General features: G+C 40.3%; 1 protein-coding gene across 2 annotated transcripts in view; it reads right to left on the bottom strand.

The window, feature by feature from the left end:
* Positions 1-15891, bottom strand: part of Derl1 (derlin 1) — a 24966-nt gene extending 9075 nt beyond the window's left edge. Inside the window, exons 1-3 of one of the 2 annotated variants that reach the window (XM_004838007.4) lie at positions 15536-15883; positions 5098-5209; positions 307-371 (exon numbers count right to left, since the gene is read on the bottom strand). In XM_004838007.4, the coding sequence (XP_004838064.1) occupies positions 307-371; positions 5098-5209; positions 15536-15688 (330 nt within the window). In that variant the 5' untranslated portion in view covers positions 15689-15883. Of the gene's footprint in view, positions 1-306; positions 372-5097; positions 5210-15535 lie in introns of both variants that reach the window. The other variant, XM_087184430.1, reaches the window with a different exon arrangement.

Here is a 15891-nt window from a genome sequence, read left to right as displayed (position 1 = left end):
CAATGGTGAGAGAATTCATCACTCAATGGCTACATGATCTACTAGAGCTTTTAAAATTTTTAATTATTCTTATTAACTGTAGTAAACAAAGATGCAAATGCTAATTTGAAATTGTTATAGAATACCATCTATTTTCCCAAATCTGAAAAAAACCAAACGAACAAAAAAGGTCCATTTCTTTTTTTTTTTTTGGTACTGGGGATTGAACTCGGGTCCTTGCGCTTGCGCAGCAGGCGGCGAAACCACTGAGCTAAATTCCCGGCCCCAAAAGGTCCATTTCTGACCCAAAATGACACAGAAGGATACCACGATGCAAATCCAGTTAAAGAGAAGCATGAATAAATAGTCTGCTGGCCTCCCATCAAAAGCTCCTGTAAACAAAAATAAGCCAATGTCATGGTTCAGAATTTCAGAGCAAAGTAATGTCTAAAAAGAAAAACACTTCAAAAACTTAGAGAAAACCAAATGGAGAATATTTTTTAAATTACTCCTCTCAAGAAAAGTCAATTTTTACAAACATCTAAACCATGTCAATAAAGTGCTGAACCCAAAGCACCTAAATAAGGTCCCCCCATGCTCTCCTGACTTCTTAGTCGTACACTCTGACTGCCCCTCAATTCCAGAGCTACTGACCCCCAGTCCAACCATGGTGAGACCCCCAGAACTCCCTCCTGCTCTGCTGGCTTCTCCTCTGTGGCCCTATCAGGCCCTGATGGACACACCTGTTAACTGGTTAATGTCTGTCTCCCACCCTGGGACCATACACTTCTCAGGAAGGAGGCACATTTGTTTTGCCTACCATTGTATATTGTATCTCCTTCAACATGACTATGCTGGAGCATCTTACCATTATGATTACTACTGTCAGACACACACACACGCAAAACACGCCCGTGCGCACACACACCCAGCTCTGGGTGCAGCTGAGAGGATTCCATCTCTGTCTTCTGGGTACCTATTTTCCAAGAAAGGGAAGTGACAGGAGAGGGAAAGGGATACACTCGGCCATACCTTTCCACAGATTCACTGTGAGACACAACCTATAGCCAGCCCCCTTTTTATAGGAGAGCAAGTCGTCACATAGCTACTAGAAGCAGAGTGAAGCCTATTGGTTTACTGCTCTTCACTGCACCATTAAACAGGTTCTGTTTTATTAATGGCCAGAATAATCAACAACCCAGCTGTCTTCTGTGGATGACTCTTAATCCCTTCAGTTCAAAGGTTTTAAGAGAAGCAAAGAAAGAGAAATAACTGTAAGATCACTCTAGCTTAAAAATTACCTTCCCTCGGCTCCACACTCTATTACAGTTATAGGATAAAGCTAGTCAATCAAAACAAAACAAAAAAACCCTGAATAATCAGACAGGCAGCAGGGTATAGTAGCAAAAAGAAACCAGGTTTCCAGCAAAAGCCCCCACTCTCCTGTTTCTTCCTTGCCACCTCAAAGGCACACCTCAGCCACACGAAGGATGCTCACTGCTGAAGAAGAATCACTGTGACAGATCAGAGCTGAGACTCCAACAAATTTTCTAAAGTTTAACAATAGCTGTGGTCTGATGTGGTTTTGGCTTTGAGATTTCTAAGGATTCTTTAGACTGAGTATTTAAGATACTATAATCACATCAATTATAGTACTATAATATTTGGCATGCCTGCAACTAGAAATTCAATTAACTGGTCTCAAATTGCAGTCTTCCAGTTCAAATCAGAAACCTCATAAATATGCCAATACTGCTACATACTTAACAATTTAGGCTGGCAGGAAAATATGCAGGTGGCAAACATTTTGTCAAAATGTTAACTTGAGGCTGTATGGTGGAGAGAAAACAGGGTATCGATATAGGCACTCCACTCCTAGCTGTGTTATACCCAAGCTCTGTGACCTTTGGGACATGTCACTGCTCCTTGATCCCACCACTGTGCTCTTGTCTGTGAAACAGAAGGGTAAACAGAAGGATCACAAAGATTCCTCTCTACACTACTGTGTACAGCAGCATCATTCACAATACCACAGCCAGGTCAACTAACGATGAACAAAATGGCATTGTCCATACAATGGACTCTTACTAGGTAATAAAAATGAATGCAATACTCATACATACTTCATAGAGAACCTTAAAAACTTAACGCTAAGTGAAAGATGCTAGTCACAACAGGCTACATACAACATGACTCTGTTTTTAAGACATGTCCAGAAAGACTAAGCAAAAGGGCCAGACGTAGATTAACAATTTCCTATGGGTTGGAGGGGGAAAAGGCACTGAATGGAAACAGGGAATGACTGCTGATGGGTGAAGCTTTGGGGTAATGAAATTTCATAAATTATGATGACGGTGCAACTCTGCGAAGATACTAAAAACACTGAATTGTTCACTTTAAATGGATGAACTGTATGGTGAGTTAGTTGTCCCCACATATTTGTGGAAGGGATTGTTTCCAGCACCTGTCTCAGATACCAAAATCTGCAAATGCTCAAATCCCTAAATAAAATGGTATATACCACTTGCATAAAACCTGCACAATCCTCCCACATATTTTAAATCGTCTCTAGATTCCTTATACTGCCTAATACAATGTAAATGTTTTATAAATAGTTGTTATACCACATTAGGAAATAATGAAAGGGAAAAAATCCATACACATTCAGCTCAGAATTGATTTTTTTTTTTTAGTCAAATATTTTCAATCTACAGTTGTTGAATCTGAGAATGCAGAACCCATGAATTCAGAGAGGCAACTGTATATCTAAGTAAAATTGTTTTTAAAATGCCTCTCAGGTAGGCATGATGACACACACCTATAATCCCAGCACTCTGGGAGGCTGAGACAGGAGGATCCCAAGTTCAAATCTAGGCTGGGCAACTTACTGAGACTCTGCCTCAAAATAAAAATAAAAGGACCCCAAAATACAAAAAAATAAAAAATAAAAGGACTGGGTACATGTAGCTCAGCGTAAAGACCCTGGGTTCAATCCCCAATAAAACATACACAGATCCTCTCAGCTGTAGCATTTCAAAATGCTATGTGGGGAGGGAATAGGGAATGAGAGGGCAACTTCTATCAATCAAAGCAAACAAGAGACCAGTGGCCTAATAAGCCCATGCGTTTTTCTTAAATGTTATTCAGGTAGAATAATATTAAAAATTCAGTGTATTATCTAAGTGCAGTGCATTATCTAAGTACTAAGTAATCAAGAGAAGACAAGTAAAAAGTAGCCAAGGAATTTCTTCAATTTAGATTTAATCTTAAAATAGTATTAGAAGGATTCTTTAAGTCTCTCTATTTCAGAGGTAAATATTGAAAGATTTACAAATGAAATGACACCATGCCCAGCATTTTGCTGCAAAAAACAGAGGTGAGGCAGCCATCAAAGACTCGCTAGAAGGTAACAGTTAGAGGTGGGTGATAGTCAAATCAGGGTTCACACTTCACATTGTGGGTGGGTTAAAACCATGAAAACAGTGAGTCACAAAAGCCATATGAAATGTCCCAAATAGGCAAATCCACACAGATAGTAGATTAGTGGTTGCCAGGGGCTGGGAGAGGGGAAAGGGGGAACAGAGAATGCCTGCTTAAGAGTTCTGAGGAGTGCTGAAAGCATTCTGGAATTAAACTGTGGTGATATTTGCATGACATTGTGAATACACTAAAGACCACTGAATACACTGTAAAATGGCTAAAATGGTGAGTTTTATGTTAAGTCAATCTGCTTTCAATATAAAGAAAAAGACTCATTGAACTTTTTCTCTATTTTTATGTTTAAAGGTTTCCTATAATAAAGGTTTAAATAACTGGTCATAGATCATCCACACTTAATCTATAGTTTACTCTTTATAAAAAATTACTCCAACAACTTAATCCTCAATTATACCAGAAAGGTAGAATGCTAAGCAAGTCAGCAGCATAACCAGAAACCAATGGAAAAAGGGAGAATGAAATCACTACTCTGACAGACTTAAGGACTGATCAAGCCTGACACAGTGGAGAGCAGCTTCGCTGCTAGTTTCACCTCAGCCAGCATACGACCCTTTCTCGAATCTGTTCTGTAAGGCTCCCTCCCAACAGTTATAGTCTATGGCTCTGCATCTTATTAATATAATGATTTCTTTCTTAAAAAAAAAAACAAACAGGACCAGAGATTTAGCTCAGTGGTTCCAGGGCCTACCGCGCAAGCACAAGGTTCCAAGTTCGATCCCCAGTACCAAAAAAATAAATAAATAAAATAACAACTCATACCTAATATCAGTTTAAGGAAAAGTTAATTTGACACCAATGGTCATCCTACTATTTCCTCAAAGTTGAGACTAATTTACAATTTTCAAACATATGAGCACCAATTTAGCTTTAAGAATGGTCAAAATTCTCCAACCTAAGCTAATAGCCAGCAGGCTTAGTCTGTGAAGTCAGCCCAACTTTTCAAAATCATTTCAGTTTAACAAAATCATACTCCTATTAAGACAGTGTATTGATTTAGTGTTTCTTAGTATAAGCAACTCAGGATGACATATAAGGAAGGCACTGTTGGAAATAAATAATAATTCAGTAAGATATTTTCAAGAAAAGATTTTGACAGTTTATCCATACATCATACTGTACAACATACATCTGATAAACTACCATATTATTAAACCCTGACCATGTATTTTGAAGTTGAGTGTTTCAATTATAGAAAATAAGTCTGGGCTTTTATTTGCACAGAGTAACATTTTCAGCCTCAATCGGAGAGATACATACCCTCCAGACCAATGCTGCATCAAAGGACAAAGACTGCTCTATGACAAAAATGAATGAGATGGCCAAATAAAATGAGAAGTGTATAGCTCAGCCACTGAGGAATTGGGCAAAGTAGGTAAACTTCTCATATGCCTTTTTTTCACCTACAAAATGGTGACAGATACTTTAAACTTCATGATATTCTACTACAGTTGAGTAACCTAAGTGCCTCACGTGGTCTTAGCACAGTCACTGGGGCATCCACTACCATCATGCCATTTTTCATGCACTACTGCTGACTGCCCTTAAAATTCCTCCAAGGAAGTAAACATGGATTAGTAAATTAGAAAGAAACAGTACTTAAAACAACTATCAGAGACATACCTGCTTCAAGTCGTGTAGAATACTGATATAAGAAATATAAATTGACCAAATAAAGAAATCCAGTTCCTGGACCCACAGGGAAATAAAAGGTGGCAGTGATTGGCCTCCAAATCTGTCCAGATCAAAATAAACACAGCTGTTAGTTTCTGTAAGCCAGGTTAATTGTTTTTTCTTTAACTAAACAAGACTAACCCTTGCAAAGCATTCTCCTCAATGAGTTACCCAAGTGAAAATATCATTATGACTTGCGAACTAAAGACGAGTTCATACCAAGTATAACCAATTTGCAAATGGATAGAATACAATGACATCATAAAATAAGCAATAAATATTTCTAAACAAAATGAAAAAAATCAATACTACAAAAATATATAGTTAGTCTTTTTTGGGGGCGGGTGGGGGGTACCGGAGATCGAACTCGGGTCCTTGTGCTTGCAAGGCAAGTGGCTGAACCACTGAGCTAAATCCCTGGCCCTACAGTTAAGTCTTTTTACTGACAGGCATACACCTAAACCTAAGGCCAAAAATTAATTTCAAAGACTCCAATAGTAGATCTCTCAGGAAAAGAACATACTGGGATGACTTTATCCAAAACTGCCACATTCAAAAAACAGAAATAAAGCAGCAATTTTTATTCAAAAATATGCTAAATAAACAACATGAGCACATGACTTAAAAAGCATTATCCCCAAAGTAAGAAATACGTCAGCGTCTATATTAAGAAGTAAACCTCGCTTCTGGGTTCCTGGCCCCCAGGCTCGAAGTTCCTCTTGAAGCATCAACTCATCAGTTTCTTGTGCGCGTTACCATTATGCACTCTCTTCATGTGCTTCATACTGTACTGTCTTATACTGTGTATCATCCCCCTGACAAAATATTTCCACTGCCTTCACAGTATTCCTTTTATGTGAACATTCAAACTTCATTTGAATTGTTATAATCCCATGATGACTATTCTTATGCACATACAGGATAATTCTTGTGAATCAATCTCCTAGATCAACAGATATATGTTTATTTTGTTAGACATTGCCAAATGCCTACAGAAATGTTTAATCAATTTATTCTTCCTCCTAAAATGTAGATGAGTCCCTATATTCTCCATACATACCATTCAGTACATTTTATATTCACCAATTTGAAAATTCTATTTGCCTCATGAGAAAAACAAAGAGTACCTTTTCATGTATATCCTTTCACCATTTTTCTGCTAGGTTTGTATTTTTTTATACACTGGAAGTTCCTCTTCTTCATTGCAAATATTTTCTGGTCTGTCATTAGACATAGTTTTATGGTATTTTTGCTATAATTTGGCATGTAAATGTTTAATTTGTAGACAAATATATTCATCATGTATCATGCTTACAGTTTCTTCACTCAAAGAATAGAAATGTGTTCACAGTTTTACTACAGTACTTTCACAGTTAATCTAAGGGATGTGGAAGAAATCCAACTTATTTTTCTAAATCGTCACTCAATTGTCTCATCCCTGTTTATAAACTTACCCATATTTTCTCCAATTACCTGAAAAGTGGCTTTCATTGAATATTTAGTCCCTTTTATAAGGTCTAGTTTTTGACAATTCTGTTTGGCACTGATACCTACACTAATACCAAGTTATTTTAACGTGTAGTTTTATAACACATTTTAATATCTGATAAACAGTTAAGTCATCTCCGTCCCCTATTTCTACAGTCTCGGTATTTTATTTTTCTAAGTGAATCAGAGCTAACATCTCTATTATACCACTGTGATACTGACAGAATTCCCAACCAAGAAGTCTTCCACAGCTTTTCTATTTTCCTATTGAGCTAATCTAGCTCCTTTTATACCTAACTTCCAAAGGTGTTTGTTATATTTGAACTCAGCCTCTTGGGCTTTCCATACATACAACCCTATCTGTAAATAAAATTTTGTATCTTACTTCATTCTGGTCTAGATCAGTAGGTAATGCCTCCAGAAAACAGTAAGTAACAGTGAAGCAGGCTGGCTTCCCAGCTTCTGGACACTGGCTTCTGGCTTGAAGGCTTCGTGTCTCATGGCACACTACCATGTCAAAGAAAGCAAGAGTTGGCATAAGGGAGGGGAAATCTGATCTTGATTTGGTCCCAAGAAGATGTAAGCACAATAAAAGAGGAGGTCTGCTAACAAATTTAGATGTGGCTCAAAGGGAAGACATCAGTCACGGGGCCTATAGCTAGATACAAAGCTGTTCTCTAAGTACAGGGCTGGGAACAACAGAGCTTCATTGCCTGTGGAGGAAAAAGCACGGCCCATACCAAAAGCGACTCTGCAGATCCCTGTAGCAAGCCAGCAAAGCAAAGCAGCTTAGCACTCACCTAGACTAGCACAGGAAGAATACAGTCTAATGAAAAGAGCGCTACAGATGCTGTGAGAAGACATGGGCCGTCTACTGTCAACTCATCACCTCTTGACCTCAGCTTGCCATCTGTAAAAGGGGAAGCTTACCGCCCTCCTTTAATGATTCTTTAAACGAACAAATCAGTGAGTTACCCAGCTTATTTATATGTGCCAATATATGCACCAAGAAGACTGGTTTTTACAGACGGTGAACAGCATGAGAAAAGATTAACCACTAGTAAAGATAGAATTTTGTCTCAGTCTGACTCCAGAATTTGTGATACTAACCCTCAATTTTTTACAATGCCTCTCACAAATGACATCAGTATTATGACATACAATTAATAAAAATTTTCAGTACAATTATATCTGTATATGAACCTGCTTATGAAAAGCACTGAGGAGATGAACCAAAAGCAAGTATTGCCATGACTCATAAGTGACCATGGAACCTTAGAAGTACAGACGTTAGAGCTGGCTTTCTTTACTCAATGACATCCATCCTATGACTGCTACCTTCCTTATTTTTGAGTTTGTAAAAGGCTGGGGTTAAAAAGGTGTGTTGTAAAAAAGGAAAGAGTCTGTATGTCTGTGTGTGTGTGTGTATGTGTGTGCATGAGTGTGTGTTATTACTATCACGATCTTTCGGGAGACACCCACTGACCTGGTTTTATACATTTAAATTACCCCCATATTTTTGTAAGTACTCAAGGTCTGATCTTAGCAAAGAAACCTTAGGGTTTTTTCCTGACTACATTTTCTCTAATGCTGATGACATAACACTATTTTTAGCCACTGTGTGCACCTGTTCCTTAGAAATCAGTGTCTGTCAAAATATCTCTCCTCTTCCTTGTTCATTAAGTTTACACTTTAGTTATACTTGGCTTTCAGTGATCTGAGACTTCACATTATTTTTATATTACTTTAAAATTATAATTTGAAAACACTAGAGCTCATCTCTTTAGAGGTATACCATATAATGTAAATATATTTCTGAAGGCCCCATAAAGTCTCTTTTCCTCTGACACATAAACACTCAGGAAAAGGATTTTTTTTTTCATGAAGAAAGTTGGGCCCCAGAGTTAAGGTACTACACCCAAAGTTCCTCACTTAACAAAAACAATAGCCAATGGGGTCACTTGCCATAGGAACACTACAAAAAGACAAAGCATTTAGTTACTAATCTAACAGTTTGTTCCATGTGGGTTGCAGTCATCCTTTAACTAAAATCTGAATAATCTGCTGAGATAACTGCAAATGCCATCCAGAGGGAAAAGAGGGTTTTTTAAGGATGAAAAGCAAAACTTTTTCTGAAACATAAAGGATCAGTTGGATTCAAAGTTAAGTTTGGTTATGGTTCACCAAACTAGAAAGATGACCAGTACCTGTGTGCAAAAGGCCAAACTAAACTATGGGCTTTTTAAAAAATATACTAGGTAGGCAAAAAAAGAACCTTCCCATTCATTTTTTTAAAATGAAAGCTACCCAGCCAGGCACGGTGGCTCATGTCTATAATCCCAGCATTCAGGAAGCTGAGGCAGGAGGACTGCTGTGAGTCCAAGGCCAGCCTAGACCATATAGCAAGGCTCTGTCTTAAAAAATAAAAAAAATTAAAAAATAAAAGCTACCCACTATCACTTTAGGGCTTTAAAAAAAAAAAGCAATTAGAATCAATAAATGAGTGTTTTATTCTGTTTATTTACATGTAGCGATTCAGGAGATTAATTCTATTCCATTGGTTATATTCCTAGGTATATAGCAACATAAAACCATACCTACCTCCACTGAAAAGTACCTATGTTCATTAAGACATGTACCAGAATGTTCACAGCAACGTTACTCAAGATAGCCCAAACTGGAAACTATGCAAGAGATCCATTAAATAAATTGTGGTAAATGAATAAACTGCGGTATATCCACACAGCAGAGCAATAAGAATGCACAGTCCATGGCCATGATACGGGTGACTCTCCAACATCCAATCCTGTTGATAAAAGCCCGACCCAAGACTGACTGCTGTGCAAGTTCACTTAGAGAAAGTACAAAACTCGGCAAAAACAATCCAGTGAATTAAAAGCCAAGATACAGTACTAGTGACTCTTGGAGGGGCAGTGACTAGAGGGAGCAAGAGAAAGGTTTGCAGGTGCTGAAAATGTTCTGCCTCTTGATCAGGATGCTAGTTTCTGAAAACTCTACAAGCTGTAAATGTATGATACATTTTCCTGTTTGCATACTGTAACTCCATAAAAAGTTTAAAAACAATGCCGCAACCTTATCTACAAACTGCAACTGAACTGCCTGTCTCAAGTGGACATGAATGCTCAGAAAAGATTTCCAATTGTTCATAACAAAACTCTAACCACTACAGTTCTAAATCCAAGCCTGGAGATATTTTCATACTCAACCTCCAGTCCAAGTTCATTCTCCTTCCAGTTGTGTGTGAAATAACTCTTCCTCATATCATAACCCTAAGCTGACCTGCTAGGGATGCAGTCACTGGGTTACCTGCAATAGTACAAAGCTTCTGAAACAAGCACCAGTCTGAATCACAGACACAGTTGGTTCTATTTTTTATTCCTGAAAACATACTACAGAAATTGAGGTCACATCTTCCCAACAACAATAATCTAACAGTCATATTTCTGCCATTCTGGGTTTTTTTGTTGTTGTTGTTGTTTTTTGGTACCTGGGATCGAACTCAGGACCTTGCACTTATAAGGCAGGTGGTGGAACCACTGAGCTAAATCCCCGGCCCTTTAACAAGTCATATTTCTTTTTTTTTTTTTTTTGGTACCGGGGATTGAACTCAGGTCCTTGTGAGGCAGGCAGCGGAACCACAGAGCTAAATCCCCGGCCCTAACAGTCATATTTCTAATTAAAGTGCAAACTAAAATTAAAATTTAGCCAGGTATGGTGGTGCACAGCTGTGCTATCAGCACTCTGAGATGCTGAGGCAGGACTGAAAGTCTGAACCCAGCCTGGGCAACCTGGCAATTCAGCAAGACTGTCCCAAAATAAAGGTGTAACTCAGTGCAATGGCCCTGGGGCCAATACTCAGTACTGGAAAACAAGAAAAATGTAAATCTTACTATCCACGGTGTTATGGTTTGGATCCAAAATGTCCCTGAAGGTTCATGTGTTACTGGCTTGCTTTCCAAGGCAACAATGATCAGAGGTGAAACCATTCTGAGGTGCCTGGATCATCAAAAGATTCATCTCTTGAGGGATTCACAGCTTAGTGGGCTATTTGGAGGCAATGCCAACTCAGAGCTAGGACCTAATTAGAAGAAGCAGGTCTCTGGGTGGACACTCTCTTAATATTATTTTGTTTGGGCCAGGGATTTAGCTCAGTGGCACCGTGCCTGCCTCACAAGCACAAGGTCCTAAGTTCGATCCCCAGTACCAAAAAAATAAAAAAATAAAAAAGAGTATGTTTTGTTTGCAACCTTCCTACTTCCTGGTCACCATGAAGTGAGCACTTTTGCTCTGACACAAACTCTCCACCACAATACTCTGCCTCACCACAGGCCCAGAAACAATGAAGCCATGTACTGAAACCTCTAAAACTGTGAGCCAAAACAAACCTTTCTTCTTTTAAATTGTTTATTTCACTTATTTTCCCACAGTGATGGAAAAATGACTAACACACATAGACAGATGGCAATAAGACAAATATTATTAGTGACTGATAAATAAAAATAGGCAACTATTTTTGAATAGCTTGTTAATCATGCTATTTTCTGGGTATTTTATAAACACTTTTCTTTGTATTCCATTTAAGAGAGGCAGAAAGTAGATAACATATCTCAATTTGAAGGTATTCACTTTTGTTTCTAAAATTAGGATGTATCTCAAAATTAATATTTTCATTTCTATCCCTCACCCCCAAAAAAGCTACATTAAACTGATGAAATATGATATAATCAATGAAATATTAGAAGAGAGTAATTATGGTTTTATATCATTCCCACTTTTAGATAAAGAAAGTGAAGCTCAGAAGTATAAACAATTTGCCTAAGGGTACACTTGTAAGGAGCCTTGAGATCTTGACTCAAATTATTTGAAATCCTATGGTCTTTCTAGTCTAACAAAAAGGGGAAAATAATCTGTTATAATTAATTTGGAAGAAGTCACTTCCCAAAATGTTTTACTAAACACTGAATTATTTTTGGTAGATATTATGCAAAGGAGCTATAAAAGGTAACTTAGACCTATTGTCAACTCAACAAAATAAAAACTGAAACTGCAGCTGCCTAAAGAATGGGCTAACAGTTATCCCAGGATAATCATGGGATATGAATGTGATAACATGGAAAAATGCAACACAGTTATAAGGGGTGAGGTTATATTGTGCAAAGAAATGAGGAAATGTTACAGTGCAGTCAGCCCTGGGAGAAATAATCTCAGAACACTAGGCAGCAAGAAACTGCCACCTCCCTTGTACTCAAGGACCAAATGAGGACATTTCATCATTATGAACTATTTGGCTGATGAGCATTAAGACCAAGGGATGAGGAATAGGATGGGGACGACCATGTAGTGAGTCTTAGCTCACACCTGTTTTGACCTAACCAAACCAGAGAAGTAACATTTTAAACTTTGACATTCCAAACCATCAAGCTATACTGAGGAAACCTACGGATAAAGAGAAAAAAGTGACTTTTGTCACTTCCAACATGAATGTACAATGCTAAATCAGTCATCCCTTAATTTTTTTAAGCTGTTATGGATGCAGCTTCTAAAGAAGAGGTGAGTCTCTTACATAAGCTCCACAAAAGCATACTACACACTGTCCTGGCACACTGAGCCCTCAGATGCAGCTTTTCTTCAACTGCATCATCGGGAAACGAGTTCCTCCAGGTTGGTTTGATAGCTAATCTTGTCGGGATCAAGAGTCAGAGTAACAGAAACCACAGACAAGGCACAGCTACTGGTCTTTTCACACCCTGGGAGTCAGGGCACTGTGTAGCCTCCTGCCAACAGCTTCTCCTAGTCTAAGGACAACAAACCTGGAAAACACAATGCAAGGAAGATGGGGAAATCATGGAAGGTGTGACATGAATGATGAATGATGGCTTTTTCTATTCAACATTACACCTGCAGCCTAATTTTTTTTTAAATGCTTTTTAATGTCATTTACTCTACTAATCTGACTACACAAATGAGGAAGATTTTGCAAGAAGGGTCAGACTCAATATGGACCAAGCTCTTCTTACAAAACAATCACTGCTATCCTTGCACACACATTACCCAACATGCCACTAGACACAAAGTGTACAACATGCACTCTACCAACAAATGTTTGCTGAAGTAAATAAATAGAAAACAGCATGTAATTCTGGCTATGCTCTAGAATCATGTTCTTATATCTAACTTTCTATCTGATCCAACTCCTTACTTGGTTTCTCCACCTGAATGCCTAAAAAGTGTCTCAAGACTTCACAATGGCTAAAGCATGGCGTGACCATTCAACCACACTCCCCACTGAACCTGAGCCTCCCTGAACATTCCCAATCTCCATAAAGGGCTGCACCATCGCTAAGTTGCTCCAGGAAAGCACTGGCATCTTTAAGTCCTTCTTCCTTCACCCATTCTCCCTCCATATCCACTCAGCAGCAAGCCTGTTCACTCCAACTACCAAATCTATCCACTCTCCTCTATCTTCACAGCCACCCTGGTCAAAACCACCATCTCTCTTGCTAAGTTGTGTGCTGCTCTGATCCCATCACCTAGCACTTCCCCATACACCAAGTCCACTCCAGAGAGTAGTCAAGGCTCTCAAATTCCACAGAGCCCTCAAACTTCAATGGCACAGCTGTGCTGGGGGCCCTGTGTTCAATCGCCAGCATTGTAAAAAAAAATACTGTAAATTAAATCAAATTCAAACCTCTTAACATAGTCTGCAAGGCCCTCTATGTTGCCCCAACCTACCATTTTTTCTTTGCTTTCACGAACTCACCCCTGGCTAGCTCCTTGTCCACATCTACTGATCCTCACCCCTGCAGTTAACTTTGTACCACCCTCCCAGTCTTCCCTTTATTCCTGCCTCAAGCCTTTCACTATTTCTTCTTTCTGGAAGGTGGTGCCCACTGCTAGATCTACCCAAAGACATTCTTCAAATGTCTTCCAAGACTGTTCTGGAACACTCAAAAATATTACACAGCCTTAAATCACTCTCTATCACATGTGTCTCTATTTTCTTCATACAAGCAGGAACATTTTCTGTCTTACTTGCTATTGTATTCCCAATGCCCAGCACATAGCAAGCACCCACTTATTGCCACAAATTCAACAAATACGTAAGCACCTACTATGTCCCAGGTACTATTCTAAATAACAAAGTCAGGACAGACAGGAAAAAGATCTGACTCTCATGGAACTTGATTCTCTGGAGAGAAGCAGGCTAGCAAATGCCAAGGGGTGAAATACTGCAAAAAAGTTAGGGTAAGGGAAATGGAATGAAAGAGAGGTAATATTTTATGTACGGCTGACAGAGAAGGCCTTGCTGATAAGGTGGCATTTGCACTGAGACCTGAAGGACATGGCAAGGCAAATGTGTGAGCAGTGGTTAACTCCCACAGGCAGATAAATAAAACCAAGGGCCTGAGGAGGGATCCAAATAGGCGCTGAAAAAACAGCAAGGGCTTCATCACAGAGCCTAACATACGAGAGACAAAACAGTAGGAGATGAGATAAGAAGCGCAGGAGGGGCCTTGCAGGCCACTAAAAGGACTTGGATTTTATTCATCAGGTTGAGAAGACACTGGAGTATTCTGGGCAGGCTGACAGGTCTGATTTATGCTTTAAAAGAATCACTCCAGCTGTTCAGAGAAAAAAGATGAAAAGGAACTAGGATGGAATGATAATGGCATGCAGTGGAGAATGAAAAGGGACTGTATTCTGGATTATGTTTAAGGTGCAGTCAATAGGACTTTCTGACAGAATTGTGGTGTGCGAGAGAAAAATGTCAAAGATAACTCCACCACTGTTAGCTTGAGTTCCTACTATGGAGCTGAGAAAGCAAACTTGGTTTTTGGCCACATCAAGTTTGACTGAGATGTCTACTGGTCATCCAAGTGATGATTTCCAAAAGTCTGACAGATGTAAAAACCAAGAAGACAAGAGACCAAGAAACCAAGAGACAAATATAGGCTGAAAATTTTATACTGTATTTGACAGTCTTCCATTTTTATAAAATGTTTAAAGCCACGAGGCTGAATGGTACCACCTTGGGCTAGCGAGAGTCTATAGAAAAGGGTCTATAACTGATTCCTGGGACATTTCCCAACATTTAAGGATCAGAAAGATGAGAAATCAGCAAAGGAGACTAAGAAATAATACCCAGTGAGGTAGGGAGCAAAGGAGTGTTACCCACAGGCCAAGTAATGTGTTGAAATTAAAGTCAGCTCTTGGAATCTAACATGCCAAGGATTAATTCTAAATTACAGAAACTGCCAGTAAAGAACTTCTGGGAAATTAATATTCTCTTGCCGTCTGCACTCTTACTTCACACGTAAGAAAGTAACAAGGGCTTCCACTTCTGAAGCAATGTACTCTTTATTTTGGTCTTGGGCTGAATTACTACAAGCCAACACTAGGTTGGGGCCCAGGGAAGTGCACGTAAACTCATCCTTTGTATCTCTGCCCTTAAAGTCACTCGAGGGGCTAAGGTGCCCCACTAACATGCCAACAAAGTCGAGTTGACAACTCTGACTAAGCAGGACCACGCAGGCATGTGGGTGACAAGTCGTCAAAGGGCACGCCTCATCCAAAAGACAGCAGCCACTGACTTAGCTTCTCACTGCCTCCTTCAGCGGCGTAGGGCGGGAAGCACACTCTCACTGCACGGGGGGAAGGCAGTCCCTTCCCACCAGGCCGAACCCACGCCCCCAGCTCTCAAGCCCTCGCTCGCGACCCCAGGGCCTCCCCGGCTCACAGGACCCCACCCCCAACCCCTGGAACAGGACGCACCACAAATCCCACCAGGCACCGCGCGTCCGCGCCGGGCCGGCGCCCGCTCCGCCGCCGCGGAGCCGCCTGGGGCCTGTAGTCTCCATTCCCCAGCGCCGGCCAGTACCTGGAAGCGATAGAGGAAGGCTTCGGGCCACAGGAACAAATAAGCCGGGCTGATGAGGCCGAGTTTGCCGACCAACGGGACCGCGATGCTGGCGGCGAACCAGTAGCGCGTGATGGCCGGGATGCTCCTGAACCAGTCCCCGATGTCCGACATCTTCGCCTCTCAGTCGCCAGGATGCGCACAGCCGCCCGAGTGTCTGAGCCGCCCTCACGACGCAGCCGGGCTCGCGAGTGGAAGGTGTCGAGGCGGAAGCCGCGGGAGCCGAGGTACGGAAGGCGCTGACGGCGGACGTGGCGCCACCGAATTCGGACGAGCGAGACAGCGTTCCGAAGCGAAACTTCCCCTTCCGGCGGCCG

The sequence above is a fragment of the Heterocephalus glaber genome, unplaced genomic scaffold (assembly GCF_053883595.1).
Source record: "Heterocephalus glaber isolate CG9 unplaced genomic scaffold, H.glaber_assembly_v1.0 deba00000281, whole genome shotgun sequence".
In the NCBI taxonomy this organism is placed as follows: Eukaryota; Metazoa; Chordata; class Mammalia; order Rodentia; family Bathyergidae; genus Heterocephalus; species Heterocephalus glaber.
This window is presented reverse-complemented; position numbering and strand designations above follow the sequence as displayed.